The following is a 15,765-nucleotide window of genomic DNA, read 5'->3' on the forward strand; positions in this document are numbered from 1 at the left end:
TGACAACCACAGAAAGAAACCCATTGGTTAAGCACAGCAGTGCCGGTTATCTAGTAATCTATTAAAAACCTTTCCTTGCACCATCTAGTTCAAACCCAGAACATCTTACTGAGAAAAATTATAACTCTAGGGAGTTTGTCAAAACATACAGTGTAAAATTCTGGGATAGACAAACACATACTGTATAATCTTCATAGATGCAAAAGCAGCATATAGAGGGAAGGCTTTATGAATAGTCCCCGCAAAATGAGAAGTTTTCAATAAGAGCTTACAACTGTATATTTGTTGTTTTAAAAGACGCTAGAATATATTAAAACTGATGTATTTTTTTCAATGTTAAAATTATTTCTCAAAACCAATCTTAACATGCAGTAATGCTTGTTTCACACATACTGCGCCTTCACTGGGTGCATGAGGCATGAATAACAGCACACGCCAAGCTCAACAGACAATGCACTGAAAGTGCATTATAAATGCATATGTATCGACACAACTCCTCATTGCAAGACATTATTAAGGTGTTCATTGTTCATAGAATACAGCGAGGTGGCTGCTTCCCCAAATCTAAAGAGACAATCCCTCAAGAGAGTACATTTATAAATGGTTTATTTTTCCTTCTTTACTTCCCTGGTAAGTTTAATATTCATATTAACTCTCTCTACTGTTATGAAACTGGTAAAAAGAGAAACTTTGCCTCTCAAAGTGAAATATAGTGAAATGATTAGGCTAATATTTTCAGACGAAAATGTGCAGATAATATTGTTTTCCTATTAAGCACAAAATTTTCAATGCAGCACAGAGGTCACATAAATGCATTTATACAGTAATCACATCTGCAAACAAAATATACGCTGATCGTCATGGCAATGGCACCATACTGTATATGGCAATTTGCATAATATCCAACAAGTGTTTGTCATTTAGTCAAGATCTATGTTTGGATTTATTTAGGTTCATCATAGAGAAGGTTTCTTGCAGATTTGGTAGCTCTAAACAGCACAAGCTAAACAAAATGAATCAAATGAAGGAAGAAAATGCACCAGGTTCTGAAACAAATGCTCCAAATGCGGCAGGTTTGAAAACGCCCTTCGTGTTTTTGTTTTTTTTAGTTTTTTTTAATCATTAAACACTAATGCTTCAACCTTATGGGCCCTATTTTAAGAGCGCAAGCATTACGCGCAGCGCAATGCTTTAAGTCATAAGCGCAAAGTCAGTGGGCATGGCCCTGAAGTTTTGGTATTTTCATGCAAGCAAGTGCTAAGTCTAGGTGCAAGTGGGTTTGGCGAAATTGCCCGCGCAACACGTAAATGGGCTGAATCAAGTGGAATTTAATTCTGAGGTTTTCTCCAGTTATTCCACCATCTGCATCCTATTATACAGTCCATTACCTCAAGCATCAGCGATCTAAACAAAGACAGCACTTTCATAAGAATTTGGTAGTGCAAATGGGCTGTATGCAATGAATTAGAAGAATAAAAATTACATTCTTTTGTGCATTAACTGTGTCCTTGATGAATGTCAGGCATATTTCTATGACAGTGAAACACTCCTTTTATACGCATCTCATCAGAATTTGGATGTGCGCTCTGTTAAATTAAAGAGAATGTATGTATTTGTAATCATTTTCCTCTACTGAAACACAAATCATACCAAATCCAAACATTGTAGTCTCTCCTTCCACCAGCCAATTTTGCAGTGACTTAAAAATCACTCTCAACAACAGGTGGAAAATTACTTGTAGGCTACAAATTAAATCATAAATACATCTGTACATATACAATATAATAATACATAAACATAATAATAATAATTGAAAAAAATAAACAATGACCTCTAGAAAGTTAAACACAAATCTCAAGCGATTACCCCTGAAATATTGCGATTGTCAGGGACATTATTTGATGTTCTGTGCTTTCAGAATTTGGACATGAACTTTATTACCACCTGCTGGTGGAATCTCCAAACTGCAAATGCAGGAACTGAATTTGAACTTTGCGCTGAGTTAAGACGTGGTATTAACACGTTTTAGCGCAGTGACATATTTCTCAGACAAATAATAAATTGTGCTTTGCACATCTTCATTTAAATACAATACACCCACAGTTTACGCGTCTACACCCACAGTAGCACAAACATTCCTCCAACGGCCACTTGTGGTTTGTGCTGGCATGAAAACTACACTTCGAGTAAGCGCTCACAACAATCAGATAAGACCTTGCGCACGGTCGTAGCACATAGTGCTGCGCTTTGCGCATTCACGAAAATAGAGCCCTATGTCTTTCTTTATTTGTTAGAATAAAGCAATGTTACCTTATCAGCGTTATACATGATTTTACATGTGGTTTTGTTAGAAAGGGTTGAGCGAGAGGCGTTAATAACCAAACAATGGAGCCAGGTCTCCTAAGCAACCAAATTGGCCCGGTTGCTAGGGAGGGAAGAGTCACATGGGGTTACCTCCTCGTGGCCACTATAATGTGGTTTGTTCTCGGTGGAGCACGTGGAGAGTCGAGCGTGGATGCCATGGTGGATGGCGTGAAGCCTCCACACACGCTATGTCTCCGTGGCAACGCGCTCAGCAAGCCACGTGATAAGATGCACGGGTTGATGGTCTCAGACGCGGAGGCAGCTGGGATTCGTCTTCCGCCACCCGGATTGAGGCGAATCACTACGCGACCACGAGGACTTAAAAGTGCATTGGGAACTGGGCATTCCAAATTGGGTGAAAAAAAACAAAAAAAACAAAAAAACAAAAACAAAAAAACAAACAAACAATGGTTTGAGGACACAAAAAAATATGAATGAAGAGCCGTTTTGCTCTCTGGCAAAGGCACACATGCAAACACACGTGGGTACTCATCCTGCACAAATATACTGTACAAAGCAACTGAAAAGACCAAGAAACACAAAGGGAAACTGTTCCTTGAGTTACTAAACATGTTAATTGACAACCTCGACATACAAACAGCTCAGTCAATTAATGGACCCTTTTCAGAGTTCAATGGCATAATTTCCGCCTTAAAGAGATAGTTCGGCCAAAACTGAAAATTATGCCATCATTTACGCTCATCTTGTTGTTAAGCAATTTGACTCTTTCTTTTGTGAAACTCAAAAGTAGATGTCAGGCAGAATGTTAGCCTCAGTCACTTTTCACTGTGATTGAATGGGAAAAAAGAAGCATTGAAAGTGAATGGTGACTGAGGCTAACATTGGGCCTAACATCTTTTGTATCTGACAAAAGAAAAAAGTAATACGGGCTGGGAACAACATGAGGGTTCTGTCAAATTATTACAGAATTGAACTGTTCCTTCAATTAAGCTGCGTAAATGTTAATTTTGCAGTAGGAAGGAAAAGGCTGCAATAACATTAGCTACAGTCTTCCATTTACCTCTATATGCCACCTGCAAAATTTACATGCACCTTTCATCAACAAGCAACATGAATTCAGGAATAATTAATGTCTTTAGCACAAATGTTTTGGAGTGAGTTACATGCCGAAGTCTGGCGGGATGGGTGAAAGGTGCCATGCATTGTTCCTTGCAGGCTACTCAGCCTTGCAAGCTCCATATGGTTAGGGTTAGGGCCGGGGTTAGGACATCTGCTGCCCCCAGGAACAAACTGAAGTTGTTTGTAAAACAGGCAAGGTTTGGCAATTTCACAAATAACACAAATCTCTTCCTATAGGAATTACACCACGAAAGCATGCATTCAATGTAGAAACAAGATAGTTACAATCCCAACAAAAGGACTACAGATCATTTATAGACACGACTCCTCGGCATGGGGAGGGCTGGGTTTATGTGTTTGGGCATTCCATGGAACCACTGACAAAGAAATATCAACCTTTCGTAAAGAGGAAAGAAAAATGGCACAGGGACTCAAAGGTCAATTCCTGTTTGGACTGCAGGTGCAAGCAAGAATCGTGGCATGGCCAGCAAAAACACATGTGAAATGCATTGATGTCTGGAGGTGGAGGCATTGTCTGAACCACCTCCTTTTGGCAACAAGCTTTCAATGGTCTGCAATCAAACACTGCCTTCCACTATACAGCATACAAATATATTTTCTAAAGTTTTTGGAAATTGCGTAAAACATGAGAAATAATATATTTACACTATTACACAGAAATGAGACATTTGCATTTGTTTTGTCATTCAGTCCCTAAGTTTAAAAAAAGAAAATAAAAAAAGGGGGAAACTCTTTTACAGTTTTCATAATTTGTAACTGATCCTAAAGGAACCTAATAGGAATTTTCTTATTGATTCCACCATAATCCAAAGGTAAACTAGCAAAACAAAAACAAAATAACTTTAAGAACACAGTTCACAGTAGAACTTATTATTATTATCAATAGAATACAAATCCTCATGTAGAACATAAAAAAATAAAATAAATAAATAAATAAAAAGAGAAAACCATTCAAGGATTTACATTTTATAAAATATTTTTTATTATTATTATTTAAAACAAGCAAGGTTCTGATAAAGATTTCACAACAGAACTCCGAATCATTTAAGAACTCCTGTGGGAATTTCAGTTTATCCAGTACAATCTTATTTAATTTTTAAATGCTTTTTATTTGATCTCATTAGGATACTTTCTTCCTGGAACCAGACCTAAATCCTTTACACTTTGGATTTATATATTCTGAAATTGTAAAAATGTACTTCAGAGTTGTGGTTTTCCTAGAATTTTTAATTAAATAATTCTATTTATTGAAAAATAATTATTTTATTATTTCTCAAATAAATCTTGTATTAAGGATGTTTATGGGAAAGCAATACAAAAATTCTCATTAATAATAGATTTTTTGCAGTACATCTTTTCCCTAATATCAAAGGTCACAAAGAATGAAAAAAAAACAATGATTTTCTGACATGAATTTTCTTGATAGAATTCAATATAAAATATAATTGTGCCTAATAACAAGTGCATGTAAGGGCAAGAAATAGCATTTTAGCATAGCATAAAGCTAAATGCTCACATGACAATTTACACAAGGCTATTTGCTGGCCCAAGCTTACTTTAAAACCCCAAAGATTGTATACAACGGCATCTTGTTCTCTGATCATATGTGGATTCTTTTAAGGCAGAAAATGTGATTTGTAGCTTTCTATACAATGGTGAAGGCTACATTGGTTAGCATTTATCATTTAAATGTCCTTTACTTATGTAGAAAAAAATAAATAAAAAATGCCCATACTGCATAGGAACATTGACAAACCATACAGTATTTATTGGATTCATGTTTCATATGTCAGTGTTCCCATCTGTTTTCTAGTAAGCTTTACAAACATTTTGTAGTTCCACTATTAAGCTTCCAAGGAGAAGTTTCTCAATGACATCATATCCACCTTTTCTTCATAAAAGTGTGAAAGTGCCCTTTTTCCACTTGTCTGATAGTAAAACATCATAAGAAACTGTTTCACTGCTGTTCACACACTTCTCAGATCGCACCATTTATATGGATAAATGTTTACCAACTGAATAGACTAAATATTGAATGAAACAAATGAAAATAAAATGCAAGGCAACCTCTCTTCAGTAATCAAAAATACTTTTTGAATGTAATGTTTTGAACAAATTATAACTGTACTGGAATACAGTTACGAATATTTTGTATTTTAAATACATCCGTTCGTTCAAATCTATGGGATGGCAACACTCAGAAAGCTTATGTTATATTTTCTTGTTTTATTATATTATTACCTTTATTACTACTTATTTTCTGTCAGTTCAATGCCTATTAAACTCTCAGTGCAATCCGCTGCAGATCCCTGATGAAGAGAACATTTATGAGTGTGTGGTCACATGTTATTGTTGTGACTACAGGATAGGGCCTTTTTCATTTATAATTTTCTCTAAATTACAGAAGCAGAAGTCCATTTTTACCTCAGCAATCAATATTTGCAGGGCCATTTCTAGCTATAAGTGGTATAAGCAGCCGATTTGGGCCAGTCCACTGGTAAGAAATTAATATCAGCCATCTGCTTGGATAGATGATGTTTGTTCGTTGTCATACATTAAATTACAACAACTAGTTAGCTAACGTTTTGCAGTTGTGTCCTATTTTTATTTATCTTTTTGCATTTTATGTAGTTAATATATTCTTGGGGGCCTCCAAGTAGGATTTTGCTTAGGGTCCCCATGCTTAGAAACCACCCTGAATATTTGGAATTAACAGATTTAAAAAAAAATTCTTAATTTTTTTTTTAAGTGTAAAAATGTTTAAGACAACAACAACAAAAAAAAAAAAAAAAAGATTGAATGTATCCCAATGGAGCATTCAGCTTTACAGGCCTAACATCATGCCAGTGAGTGTTGCACGACTCTTTTCAGAAAATCTAAAAATCTAGGTTTTTCTCTCCCCCACCACCCTGGAAAATTTTTGTCTGGAAATGCTCTCTGGCTTTAGAAACCTGTGTTACTTTAAAAAGAGACAAAACCATGGACATTGTAAGTACGTTCTGTTCTTCTAATGCTATTACAGGACAGTAATGTAATTGGGCTGTTTTGCCCTCAAGCGTGCAGCTCACTACAAGCCATCACCTGACTCAGCTTGAAACAAAGACAACCACACCTTTTGTTTAACTGTGCATGCGTTCCCATCCCTATGTTGGAATTAGGTGTCGTGACTCATCACTATACCAAAATTTCAGAAGTCAATACAAAAACCAGTGATTTAATAATTCTGAATAATAAAGCAAAAACTAATATTACAAATACAAGTTGCTCAGAAAAGTACAAGCTAGAAGAGAAACAATTATATTTATGAAGAAAATTTATGTCAAGTGGTTGTTTCTTGAACATTGCAAGGGAAGATATGCTTTTGAACCAACAGAATCTCATGAGTAATCATAGGTATTCATAAGTATAGTGTGGTTCTTGCAGACAATGAAATGTACAATACAGACGTACTGACAGCATCTAATATGTCAATCGTTTTAAGTGTACAACTTCAGAGACATACAAATATATACAAATCATTATTTTGACTTAATATAATTACGAAGAGTTTATTTATAATCAATAAGATCAATACCATCACATTTATTTAACGCAGTTGTAAACATCCACTGTCTTCCTGTTCCAAAGTTACTGGACTAATTTTGTACTCCTTTTTGACATTGTTTGGAATAAATTATTGTTATTATAACTTGTTTATATTGTTAAGAAATGGTTAGGTTTAGGGGTAGTGGTGGGGACAGGGGCTCAAAAATATCTACGTACATAACAGTATAGTGTAAATAAAATAGTCACTGTACATATATCTACCACTTATGTAGTTTTATATTGTTGAGAAGTGGTTTGGTTTAGGGGTGGGGCTAGGGGATCAAAAATATCTATAAAATAGTAAAAATGTATTTATACAAATATATTTATAAAGGATTTATAAGTGTTTTTTACATTGCAAAAGCTAAACATATGTAAAAATGTTTACATTTTAGATGCTATCAATTAGTCCGTATCGTGTTTCAGTGTCTATCCAGGATACATATACCTCCAAATGATAATAAGATCAGGCTTTTTGAACGCATTCTTATATTTTAAAATTTTAATATTGATATGAATATTAACATATTAAATTAAAACAATGGCATGTAGCCTTCAAGTATTTCTCGAAGTAAATATTGCATCAAGTTTCTAATGTAATTATCCAATAAATAGTCAGAGACATAAAAATAAAGAGCAGTGAGTGCTTTTTTTTTTTCTTATCAATTTTGTTGTTTGATTAATAAGAACAACATAAGTCAGCAGCAGGTGCATTCACACTGCAAGGATTCACACTGTACAGATTAAAATCAGATTTTTGTGTCCTGTCTGTTTACATTTACAAACCGACTATGTTTATATCAATACCTCACTAGGCGGGCATATTGATCCAACATTGGTTTGACAGTTCTCGCACACTTTCATTTTTGTCGTGAGGTAAGAGAGCTTCACAAGGCATTCTCACAATTACGCTTGCAAGCGTTCAAAAGCAAGCATCTGTTAGTCAGATGGCACTTAGGTAAGTAATACAGTCAGTGCTTAGTACAAACGAAACTGCAGAAAACTACCATTCATATTTTTGATTTTAATATTAACTCAGTACCAAACTTCAGTACTGTTACTTTAAACATCCGTAATCTAAGCAGTCGTTCCACTGTAATGGCTGCAAACCCAAAAGTGCACTGGACTGAGTCCAGGCCACTCCCTTAAAGTGTTCCAGCAAGTGAAACATTTTGAAGGTCTTGCAATTAATGCAAACAAGCAAGAGGAGCTTGCAGGGTACTATTGTGAAAACAGGTCAGTCACATTGTTTGGGGACAAAGGCGCATACACAACCACAACTGAGTGGCATCAGCCCTTTGCAAAACAAAAACACAGTAGGGGAGAGAGAAATGCAACCGAAATCCCAAGCTCCCTCTGCCAGATGCATGTCATTGGAGCAACCCATGCGATAAGCTGAAGCTTTGACATGATGACCCAATTTCCCTTCCCGTCTGTTTGAGTTTGGAGGAGTCACAATAAGTTCAAGGCATTAGGATAAAGTTAAGATTTTAAGAATAAAACACCAAGATATGACCCTATTTAGATGAAAATGAGGTGCATTTCTCGCACCACAAAGGGATAGTTCACCTCAAAATGAAATCTGAATCATCATTTACTCAGCTCCATGAGTTGCAACTAGAGCCCGACCGATATGGGATTTTTGAGACCGATACCGATTTTAGAGAGGGAAAATTCACAGATTACCGATATGGTGGCCGTAATATTTAATTTTTAAGCTGGAATGAAAACAGACCTTTTCTATGTGGATTTTTCACCGATATGACTATGCAAAGGTACTCAGAAGGCTGCATTCTTAAACAAATATTTTTATCAAAGAATATTTGACATTATTATTATACATTGTCAACAAATTCTAGAAATGAACACATATACAATAAATAGCTTAATAAACATCAGTACTGTATGTTTAGTATAAGTCAATTGCTGACCATTAAAATAAAGAATAAATAAAAATAAAACAATTAGCCAAATAAACACCAGTACTGTTTAATATCAGTCAAATGCTGACCATTTAAATAAAGAACAAATAAAAATAAAATAAATAGCTAAATAAACATCAGTAATACTGTTTAGTATCAGTCAAATGCTGTCCATTAAAATAAAGAATAAATAAAAATAAATAGCTAAATAAACATCAGTACTACTGTTTAGTATCAGTCAAATGCTGACTATATTAATACTGCAGAGTCAAGATATAAAAAGCGGCATTACACCGTATTCTGCTATACAAGTTCAGGGGAAACATTCAATGGTGGAAAACCAGACTTTTAAATATTACATTTTATAAATGCAATGACTGGAATTGTTCGGTTGAAGGGGGTACCAAACTGTGAATCCTAAACAAAACAGTTTGGTGAATACATGTTTACGCGTCAGCTGAGTGGAAGCTAATAAGCTATGAAAGTAGCTACGTGATTAGCTAGTTAGCTATAAGCTCATTGTCACAGAGAGTAAAACACAGACATTGTTTATTTTACTTTCCAACATTGTGTCTCACCAACTAGGTGACAACATAGTATGAAATCAACACTCAGACACAATCCACCACCGCACTGTTGTCTGCTGAGCTGCAAAAAGATGCTCTGATGTTTACTTTTCAATCTGCTACATTATTTACTGCACTGACAAACTATAGCTGGCTAACAGCAAACAGACATGAGTGACATGGTTGTCAGGGACAAGGTTAATGTTATATTAGTTATATTGAAAAGGGAAAATGATAGGGTCATTGTTTATTAAGTTTCCAGTATGTATTTCACAAATTAGTTAACAACTTACCGAGACACTGCTCAACTCCGCCCTGTCTGCAGAGCCACCATCAGTTCAGCTCTGTAAACAATGGAGTTGGAGCGCGCTCTGCTGGACAAACTATGCTATGACACCAATTCTAAAGCATTGTTTTCTGCATTATATGTTCTGAAAAAACTTTTCATATCGGTAAATATACGCCGATAACGATATATCGGTGAAAGGCTAATATCGGCCGATAATATCGGTCGGTCACTAGTTGCAACATAGCATTTGTTTTCTTTCTTCCATGAAACAAAAGGAAATTTTAGGCAGAATATCTGAGCTTTTGTTTTCCATAAAAGGAAATGGGATGAGGATTTTTACAGTCAAGCTCCAAAAAGGCCAAAAAAAAGCACTATAAAAGTATAATCAGTAATCCATAGAACTTTGCAATCTCAAATTTTCTTAAACCATATGACAGCTTTTTGTGAGAAACAGACCGAAATTTAAGTTATTCACTCTGATATGAAAGAACCAACTGAAGCCTTTGGCGTTAATGACAAACCTGCCACAATGTGTCTAAAAAGTATGATTTTTTTAAATGAACAAGTGCAAATGAGATTTCAGGGTTCAGGCAGGGGGGAAGATTATCAGTGAATAATATCTAAAATTACAGTCTGTTCCTCACATCAAGCAATTGTATATCTTCAGGAGACTTGGAATATAGCTATATACACTGATCAGACACAACATTAAAACCACCTGCCTAATATTGTGTGGATCCCCCTCGTGCCGCCAAAACAGCGCCAACCTGCATCTCGGAATATGCTAGAGATGCTATTGTTCTCACCACAATTGTACAGAGCGGTTTATCTGAGTTCCCGTAGACTTCGTCAGTTTGAATCAGTCTGGCCATTCTCTGTTGACCTCTCTTATCAACAAGGCATTTCCATCCACAGAACTGCCGCTCACTGGATATTTATTATTTATTTATTATATATTTTTTTGCCACCATTCGGAGTAAATCTAGAGACTGTTGTGTGTGAAAATCCCAGGAGATCAGCAGTTACAGAAATACTCAAACCAGCCCATCTGGCACCAACAATAATCTAATCAGCCAATCATGTGGCAGCAGTGCAGTGCATAAAATAATGCATATATGGGTCAGGAGCTTCAGTTAATGTTCACATCAACCATCAGAATGGAGAAAAAATTTGATCTCAGTGATTTGGACCGTGACATGACTGTTGGTGCCAGATGGGCTGGTTTGAGTATTTATGTAACTGCTGTTCTCCTGGGATTTTCACACACAACAGTCTCTAGAATTTACTTATGCCTTGTTGATGAGAGGGGTCAACAGAAAATGGCCAGACTGGTTCGAACGGTCGAGAAAGTCTACGGTAACTGAGATAACTGCTCTGTACAATTGTGGTGAGAAGAATAGCATCTCAGAATGCTATTCTGAGATGTGGGTTGACACTGTTTTGGGGCATGAGGGGGACCTACACAATATTAGGCAGGTCGTTTTAATGTTGTGGCTGATCTGTGTATTATATGTGTGTATTTACTTTTTTGTTTTTTCTTTTTTTGGAGCTTGACAGTATAAATCACCATCCACAATTATTATATGGAAAAGAGCAGCTCGGACTTTCTGCCTAATATCTCATTTAGTTCTGGTTTGGAGTGATATATATCAGTAAATGATGACAAAATATTCATATTTGGTTGAAATAACATTTTAAGAGACACTTCAACATGTACTGTAGATGTTGCATAATAAATTCCAATAAGACTAAACTCCCGTTAAATAGGATTTGAGCATACTTAATCTAGGAAAGAATTTCTGGTGGAAAACACAGCAGCATGCTTATAACAACCCAGAGAATGAAAGGCTGGAGAGTGTTCATTCATCAGAGAATAAGAGGGCCTTGAGCCTGGTGAGTAAGCTACAAGGGTCTGAACAAAATTTCCTAAATGATATTTCATACAACAGCTTTATAAAATTATTTGCTAACAGTGCATTAGAAACATAGTAATTGTGCCAAAATGCATTTCAGATAAACAAGTCTATTATTTGATGGTTTTTCTCATGTAAATGGTCAAAAGACTCAATATAGAAAGGATGAAGGCAGACAAAGGCCATAATCCTCAATGATGAAAATTCAGTCACTCTCTGCATGGCATTTCAGACGTTAAATGGAATAATTTAAAAGGAACAGACTTCAGTTTGACCAGTATTTTTGTACAGCACTGAACTTTGTCATACACTCATTATATGTTTTACAAAAAAAATAAAAAATTTGTCTCAAGACAAATTCTGCTTTAGTTTTCAATAGGAACTATAAATTTTAGATTTGCAAACAATCATTTAGCAAATAGAATAGAACAGTTATAACACAAGGAGTCCTCAACATCATTGGGTCAGTCTGGGATTACATAAAGAGACAGAAGCTATTGAGACTGCCTATAAGCAGAGAACTGTGACAAGTTCTCCAAGATGCTTGGAACAACTTATTTTCCAACAACCTTAAAAAAACAGTGTGCAAGTGTACCAGGAGAATTGGTGCTGTTTTAAAGACATAAGGTGATCACAACAAATATATATCTATCTTATATTTACTTCACTTTGTATGAAATTAATTTATAAATAAAAATGATTTGTCATTATTTTTGAAAAAATTTCTCTAGAGAATAGCCTTCAACTACACCATTACACAACTGCGAGTTCAACAGAAAACAAATGTTCATTTATTTTCAAACGAGAGAAGCGAGTTTAAGCTCAACAGTAAGACAGCCCAAAACAATGCAACAATTCAAATCACATAACTTTGCATAAATGCAATTCCATAATAATAATAATAATAATAATAATAATAATAATAATAATAAAGATTAAATTCATAATGCATATTTTTTTATTGTTGTAGCCTAATTATTATTTAGTAATTATTCATCATCATTAAAATAATCTGTAGGCCTATCAGTATTTATATATATTAGCTCTGGAAAAAATTAAGACACCACTACAAAATTATCATTTTCTCTGGATTTACTATTTATAGGTATGTGTTTGAGTACAATGAACATTTCTGTTTTATTCTATAAAGTACTGACAACTTTCTCCCAAATTCCACATAAACATATTGTCATTTAGAGCAGTGGTTCTCAACCAGGGGGTCGGGACCCACTATGGGTCCTCAGCACACTTCCAGGGGGGCCTTAAGATCTCTTAAAATTATTTAAAATATGATATATTATTATAATTTGTAATTATGATAATTCAATTTACTGAAAATGCTAAAAATGTAATAACTCCCTTCAACAGCTTGCTTTATATGAAGAATATATCATTCTAGACATTTCTGGAATCACAAGTTTTAAGGAAATATCTTATAATAAATGAATCTTATAATATAAATATCTAAAAGCTACATGGGGGGGGGGGGGGTCTTCGAATATTTCTCAGACAATGGGAGGCCTTGGAGTCAAAAAGGTTGAGAACCACTGATTTAGAGCATTTATTTGCAGAAAATGACAACTGGTCAAAATAACAAAAGATGCAGTGTTTTCAGACCTCAAATAATGCAAAGAAAACAAGTTCATATTCATTTTTAAACAACATAATACTAATGTTTTAACTTAACAAGAGTTCAGAAATAAATATTTGCTGGAATAACTCTGATTTTCAATCACAGCTTTCATGCATCTTGGCATGCTCTCTATCAGTCTTTCACATTGCTGTTGGGTGACTTTATGCCACTCCTGGCACAAATATACAAGCAGCTTGGCTTTGTTTGATGGCTTGTGGTCATCCATCTTGCTCTTGGTCAAATTCCAGAGGTTTTCAATGGGATTCAGGTCTGGAGATTGGGCTGGCCATGACAGGGTCTTGATCCAGTGGTCCTCCATCCGCAGCTTGATTGACCTGGCTGTGTGACATGGAGCATTATTCTGCTGGAATAAACAATCCTCAAAGTTGGGGAACATTGTCATAGCAGAGGGAAGCACGTTTTCTTCCAGGATAACCTTGTACGTGGCTTGATTCATGCGTCCTTCATAAAGTTATATTTTATTCCAGCCTTGCTGAAGCACCTACAGATCATCACTGATCCTCCACTAAATTTCACAGTGGGTGAGAGACACTGTGGCTTGAAGGCCTCTCCAGGTCTCCGTCTAACCATTAGATGACCAGGTGGAGGATCGGTGATGACCTGGGGGTGCTTCAGCAAGGCTGGAATTGGGTAGATTCATCTTTGTGAAGGACGCATGAATCAAGCCACATACAAGGTTATCCTGGAAGAAAACCTGCTTCCCTCTGCTCTGCCAATGTTCCCCAACTTTGAGGATTGTTTATTCCAGCAGGACAATGCTCCATGCCACACAGCCAGGTCAATCAATGTGTGGATGGAGGACCACCGGATTAATGCTCTAAATGTTTTTTTGTTTTGTTTTTTATTTGTAAGAAATGTTGTCAGTACTTTATAGAATAAAACATTTTTTATTTTACTCAAACACATACCTATAAATCGTAAATCCAGAGAAACTGATACTTTTGCAGTTGGCTCTTAATTTTTTTCCAGAGATGTATATATATATATATCGGTCTCTCTCTAAAAAGGAATACTTTAAACTCACGTTTCTCATCATCTTGGTGCACTAAAGATGCTGCTCTTGACAAAACATCCAAAGGTGTTTCCATCCTGGGCAAGAACCTGATCATGGAAAATCACATAGGCTACTGTTAAACTTCACTCATCTGCGTTTTAAAATAAAGAATACAAACGATTTTATTTTCTAGATGAACAATTCCACAAGTAGTAGTTAGGCAATAGCAGAAGTACTTAAAAACTCTCTAATCCAGTTCACTGCATGTCATGTTTTGTCATGAATTCCCAGAATAAACACTGCAAACGTGAGGTTTGAAGCGCTACTCGTGTGCGTCCCGCTTCCCACACTTAACATTCCACAGATACCATTCCAGAGTCCAACACAGCTGAGCCTCTTTCAACAAAAAAAAGTTTCAAATTTAAAAATTTGAATGCAAACTTCTGGAATGCAGTTTTAAATAAGACACAATTTCGTGACGATCATTTCTCGACCGAGACTTGAGTGAATTCGTTCACTTTTTGGACGCGTGTCCACATCTACACTGCAAGCGAGCTACGCGACGCATCAGAACTAGAACGCAACACTCTCTTTGTAGTTTACGAAGCAGTATACGCCGCAAGCGTGAGTATCGTTGATCATAATGGGAGCGTCCTATAATGTTCGCGCGTTTCCATTACAGACAGGTTCGTTGGTAAGGCTATAAAACGAGTGTGCATTTTGACGCATATCGCGTTACTTGCCGCGTGTTCAATATGAGGAAGTCGTCAATGTTTTTAGATTTTCAGTTACTTATTAATGTGGTCACATATTGTGGTGGAAATGCATGAAGTCATTAAATGCTACTCTGAAATTAAATGTTGTATAGAAGGCGCATAGTTTATTGTATCATTTGGTTTTTCACGCTATCTGAAATTAGATTTATTTTTTTTTAAACAGTGTTATGCTTATAATTGGTGCTTTATAATAACAAAGAAACAAATAGCAATGATTATGAAATCAATGTAATCACTATTTCTACATGCAGTGTTATGCTGAAGTACTAGCAGTTTTAAGAAACGTAAACTACACATTACCTTGAAGCGCCACTTTGAAATCTCCAAGATCACAAAGTTGATGAGAGATTTTAAACAAAATGTCTAGAAAAGCGATCAATTCAGTAAATAAGATCCAGGTTTTGATGCAGTATTCCAGAGCTGAAGTGTTGTGTTTGACTTTAGGAAGTGGCAGTGCGCGAGTTGTGGAGAAGAATGCTTGGAATGATGGAATTCTCTTCCTAGCAGGTGATGAGAGTGAAGAATTTTCATTGGCCGGGGCCATGAGAATGAGATCAGCATAAATTACGCTAATTAGGGGCTGACGTCATAACGCTGCAAC

General features: G+C 35.8%; 1 protein-coding gene across 1 annotated transcript in view; it reads right to left on the minus strand.

The window, feature by feature from the left end:
• The window catches only part of LOC127427839 (transcription cofactor vestigial-like protein 4), an 88,204-nt gene extending 72,591 nt beyond the window's left edge, over positions 1-15,613 (minus strand). The window contains exons 1-2 of the mRNA XM_051675664.1: positions 15,465-15,613; positions 14,419-14,495 (exon numbers count right to left, since the gene is read on the minus strand). Of these exons, the coding sequence (XP_051531624.1) occupies positions 14,419-14,482 (64 nt within the window). The 5' untranslated portion in view covers positions 14,483-14,495; positions 15,465-15,613. The remainder of the gene's footprint in view (positions 1-14,418; positions 14,496-15,464) is intronic.
• Between the last annotated feature and the right edge of the window lie 152 nt (positions 15,614-15,765).

This window comes from Myxocyprinus asiaticus, chromosome 37 (genome assembly GCF_019703515.2).
Source record: "Myxocyprinus asiaticus isolate MX2 ecotype Aquarium Trade chromosome 37, UBuf_Myxa_2, whole genome shotgun sequence".
Classification (NCBI taxonomy): domain Eukaryota; kingdom Metazoa; phylum Chordata; class Actinopteri; order Cypriniformes; family Catostomidae; genus Myxocyprinus; species Myxocyprinus asiaticus.